We start from the raw sequence: 5,288 nt of genomic DNA on the forward strand, positions 1-5,288 counted from the left end.
CAGTGCTTCAGTTTTTTCTGCTGACATCACTGGCATCAATAAAACAATAGGATAACAGCTCACAACAACACTTTTCTTGAAATTCTGTTAATGAAAAAATCATTGTGACTCAGATTCTTGATCTGCTGTCAGATTCAAATCTGAAGCTTTTTCAAGAAGGTTTTCTCTGAACCTGTCAATCAGCAGCAGCAGGGGCTGATGGGAGCTTTGAGCAGCCGTCACAAACCACGTGGTCCTGCTCTGATCTCCCAGCTCGTCCTTGTTTGGCCTCAGCTGCATCAGAGCGCCACTTCTCCCCAGGTTCACCAGAGGAAACAGCACTGCACAAAATGCTTTTCCTCCCAGCTGCTGCTCTGTGCTGTCTGTGTTCAGGTGAGTGTTTCCAGCCAATCAGGAGCCAACAAAGTCAACCTTTACCAAACACTGTCACACTGACCTTCATCTATCTGTCTGCTTCTCTACAGCACTGGTTGCCATGGCAGCACAGCTGGTTCAGGAACATTTGACATTGACCAGGAGACTTGGTCAAATTGTCTCATTCAGCTGTGAAGGAACTGGACAGTGTAGTAGCAGCTATGTTTTGTGGTACCAGAAGAAAGAGACAGAAACATTCAAACTGATTCTGTATATAAATAAGGATGATGGTACCATAGGTAGAGGTTACAATCATCCTCAGGAAAATCATTTCTCATCTGTAAAGAAAGGAAACAGCTATGAGTTGGAGATACAGAAAGTTAAACTCGATCATTCAGCCTCCTACTACTGCTCCTGTATTAAAAGTGTTTCCCACAGTGAGAAATGATTCCTGCAGCCTGAACAAAAACCAACAGATGAACAGATGTTAAACAGTGTTTGTGACAGGAAGAGAACAGGAAACCACAGCACAGGTTCATGTGTTTTCCTCCATCATAGTCACTTTTTATTTGCTGGTGTCAGGATTTATTTCATATTGTAATTTATTACTTTTTATCAGATTTTTCTGCAGGTTTCCTGTTGTTCTACAAATGAGGACAATGAAGACAAACAGAAACACAATAATCAAACTAATAAAAGTAACTAAATGTATCAAATCCCATCACATAGAAAAGCAGATTAAAGATGAAAAAGCTCCAGTGAAGCAGTGATGAAGCCAAAGCAAAGTGTGATGAGGCTCCAAAGAAAAGTTGGTGACAAAGATGAACAACAGTGTGCAGCCATGCAGCAGCTCTGGGAGGTTGGACTGAGACTCTGAGCTGCTTGGAGCTAAATCCTAACACCTTCCCACATTCTTTTCCACGTCTTTTCTACATTCTATCATTTCACTTTTGTGTCCATGTCCCAGATTTGACCATATGACCACAAGCAGCTTTATCCAGGACCAGTACTTCAAAATCAGAGCAACACTGAAATCTGGAGCCAGAGCTTCTTCCTCCTGCCTTTATCACACAACGGGTTCCTGGATTTGAATTTGCAGAGGATGTTAGAGGAAGTTGATGAACTGATCCTCACTGTGGAAAACAGTGACTTTGATGTTTTGGATGTAAAAATACATCAAGAACCTGAAATATGATCATTGATCTGAGCTGAAACATTCAGCAGCAAACAGGTTTTTGTATCACTCTCTGTCACTGTGGGAGGAAAGTGGTACTGGATCTTTGGTTCTGGAACTAAACTGATTGTAACAGGTAAGAATTTATTACATTACATTTATTTATTTATTTTATTGTTGAAAATGTGAATTGGAATTTATTTCCATGCTCAGTTCACTTTTTGTATATTTGGAGAAAATCACAGATTAATTCTGATTCTTAATAGTTAAATTGTTTAATGCTCCTTGATGTGTTATCCAGCATCATTTATTGTTGTAGTTTAGGATATCCGCTTGTGAAGATTTACTAATGTGCATAAAACTGAAAGATTTTAAAATATGACTGATTAATTTCAGTAATTAGACTGAAGGAAGTTGTCAGTAATGTAATTCATTTTTCAGGTTTTTGATGATAAACCAAAGTATTTGATACATTATAATATTTACTCTATGGAGCCGATAAATATGACATCAGACGATCAATAAAGTTATTACAGTTCATCCTCAGAGGATCATGAACGTCTTAATCAATGATTAAACATTGATATTGAGATGTTTTAGTCCAAACAATAAAATGGAGAAAATAAGATACAGTCATGATATTATATTAGAGAAAACCATCGTGCAGCTGAAATATGAAACTGCTTCATAAATTAGATTAATTCACCTCAGTTAAAACATTCAGCAGCAAACTGTTTTTTTTTTTATCATTGTGTTTTACTGTGGGAGGATATGTGAATCCTATCTTTGGTTCTGGAGCTAAACTGTTTATAACAGGTAAGAAAACAATTCAAATTTCCTTTAGTTTTGTCCTTTAAAAAAGTTAAAAATTGGTTAAATTAATAATAAAAAAATCCAGAAACCGACACTAAACCAACAATTTACTTTCTTTACTGACATTTAGTCAAGAAATTGTTCAAATATTGAGACGCTGGCTTTTCTGAACATTAGAAACAATATTTCAGTCAGGTTTGTTAGAACATGTCAGCAGTCAAGTTCTGTGTCTGATTTTCCTGCTCAGGTCACTTTTTCTACTAAACTTAGACAAAAAACAAATACAATTCAGTGAATTCTTCACATTCTCTGATTCGTAAGTTAAATGTTTAATATATTGTTGTTTCTCACATTTATGGTGATAAATAAATGACTGTATGTAAAATGAAAATTACAGTTGTTGTCTGACCATAAATGTATTTTATCTCATTTTAAATATTGTTTTAAAAGATGAAAAATACCTTCAGAAAAAATACATTTCTATATTTACATTTTATACAGAGAAATTTTAATATGTTAAACATGTAAATAATGAGTAAAAAAACTGTATTTTGTATTAAGTAACTGTGTACTTTGAAATATGTAGTAACAAAAATTACAAATATGGGTCAAAATCTTCAAAAATGACATTATGATAAGAAAAGTTCAGTGACATTTGTACATTTGTTACAAAAATTATACATTTGTAAGTAAATGAAACTGCATAAAAAAGACAGTTTGATGTTTTAATTTTAATACATTATCACAACCCATCACAGTAAATGTTTTTATGTCTATATATTACAGATTAAATCAATTATAGATTTTATAATTTTATTTTAATATAATTTACATTAGAGTGGCTGTATCAGGTGTGTGGTTAATACTGTATATTTGTATAATGGTTAAAATGTAATTTTTTTATTAAACCACATATATTTAGTAAATTTGATTGTAATTTATATATATATAATAATATAAATAATTATAATTGTTATTTTGTTAGCTACAAAAAATATTATATATATATATACACACACACACATACTATTATGTGTTTTATTAAAAAAAGAATGTCATTTACATGATAAACATAAAGAGGCTGTTATTAGGTGTGTGGTAAATACTTTGTTTATACAATGATAAAAACATTGTTATAAAATATTTATATTTAATGATGGATCTAATAAAAATATAAATATTTTTTATAAGTATTATTATGTCAGGTATAAATATAAATTAAAATAAATGTTGATGACAATCATTTTTGTACAAAGTGAATGAATGTGACTGTATTTCCTGCCCCATAACATTTACACTATTTACTATAATGTCGGTTGTTTCCAAAACTGAATGTTGATAAAAGTTTAATCATAACTTTATGATCTAAATATATTTCTGAAATTGTTTTCACTGCATATTTTTAAATGTGTAGAAATGCATTTTTTTCTTCCCTGTGTGAATCAGGAATATGTTCACACCGTATTATATTTACTTCCATGTTTTACCAAAATCTATATTTAGATTTTCTGTGTGTCAAACTTGAGATGAGCAGGTGGTGACGCCCGTGGTGAGCGTGTACCCAGCAGCATCCAGAGACCACCTGGAGGGGAAGAGCTCCCTGCTGTGTGTGGCCTCACAAATGGTTCCTCGTCGCATCCAGTTCTCCTGGAAAAGACAGAAACAGAACGGTCCTCTGGAGGAACTGAACCCTGCTGACGGAGAGCAGCTGCAGCTGGAAGAGTCGGGACGCAGCGTCTCCATCTTGCTGCTCCATCAGCCAGAGAGCAGCCCATATAAATACAGCTGCTCTGTCAAACATGAGGGGGGAACAGTGGAGGCCCAAACAGAACAAGGTGATGAAGGTTTGGTGACTGTGTTCAGCAGTGATTCAGCTTCATGTGGAGACACAGAGGACTGACATTTGTCACTGCACCTCCTTTTCTGTTTCAGAGCTTCCAGCTCCAGCAGCCTCCTGTCCTCCAGAGAGACAAGCAGCAGACCTGGCAGCTCTGCAGCAAGAAGCTGACTGTAAGATCACCTGCTGCCTCTCTGCATGTTGTGCTGCATATCAGTCTGTTCACTTTGTGTTCAGCACTGAAGCACTCAAACATACACTCCCTGATCCTGTTACAGTCCAACAGCACAACAAATAGCAATCACACAACTTGGACTTCACATTGTGACCAGTAACATGTTTGTTTGAGTTTCTTTTTGCCTCCTTTTGTGTTGCAGTGGTTCCTCTGGATCCTCTCCAGTCTCAGTACCAGGTGAAGCTGCTCTGTCTGCTGTACACAGTGCTGATAGTGAAGAGTCTGGTGTACTGCTGTGGACTGTCTCTGCTGAGGAGCCTCAGAGACCAGGGAGCGTCCACCAACTAGTCACATGATCACTGACTGCTTTCTGCTCAGCTTCAAGTCTCAGTAATATTATTCATTTCTTTTATGTAAACAGATAAGATACAGTCATTGTTTGAAGAGTAAATACACATATTACACTTATATACTGATTATTACTAAGTGCAAAAACTGTTGTGATTTTTAACAGTTTAGTCAGTTTGACCTGTTTAATAATAGAAAATTATCAGCAGCTGTTGATGTTTCTGTGTTTATCTTTTAATCCTGTACATTATACAGTTTGGCAAGTTTAGTTATTTTCTTCATTGCAATATTCTAAATAAAATATAAATCCCCAAATTTTTATTTCCAACTGTGCATTATTCTACAAGGACCCTTGTGTGATGATCATTAAATAATCAGTTCAGCACCTTTTATAACAGTCAGTTTGAATGTAAAACTCTTTGCTGATGATGTTGTTTTTGACGTCTATCTACAGCACAGTGAGCTGCTCAAACTTTGCATAAAGCTGATGACATTATTTCTGAAGTAAATACAGTTTTACTTGGATATAATTTACAATTTACCTCAAAAGTTACATACAGTCTGGTTCACAATCACTAAATTCAAAT

At 35.0% G+C, this 5,288-nt stretch overlaps 1 protein-coding gene across 1 annotated transcript; it reads left to right on the plus strand.

The window, feature by feature from the left end:
• The first annotated feature begins 467 nt into the window (after positions 1-467).
• LOC137098466 (immunoglobulin lambda-1 light chain-like) lies at positions 468-5,035 on the plus strand. Its single transcript, XM_067474718.1, has 5 exons — positions 468-791; positions 1,563-1,664; positions 3,868-4,176; positions 4,274-4,351; positions 4,556-5,035. The coding sequence occupies exons 1-5, from the start codon at positions 476-478 to the stop codon at positions 4,699-4,701; spliced, it is 951 nt and encodes a 316-aa protein (XP_067330819.1). The 5' UTR covers positions 468-475; the 3' UTR covers positions 4,702-5,035.
• The last annotated feature ends 253 nt before the right edge of the window (positions 5,036-5,288 follow it).

The sequence above is a fragment of the Channa argus genome, chromosome 14 (assembly GCF_033026475.1).
Source record: "Channa argus isolate prfri chromosome 14, Channa argus male v1.0, whole genome shotgun sequence".
NCBI lineage: Eukaryota > Metazoa > Chordata > Actinopteri > Anabantiformes > Channidae > Channa > Channa argus.

Coding starts and splice junctions, on each gene's coding strand:
- LOC137098466 (XM_067474718.1), top strand. CDS start 476: ATGGCAGCACAGCTGGTTCAGGAACATTTGACATTGACCAGGAGACTT. Junction 1,665..3,867: donor AACTAAACTGATTGTAACAG/GTAAGAATTTAT, acceptor GTCAAACTTGAG/ATGAGCAGGTGGTGACGCCC. Junction 4,352..4,555: donor TCTGCAGCAAGAAGCTGACT/GTAAGATCACCT, acceptor TTTGTGTTGCAG/TGGTTCCTCTGGATCCTCTC.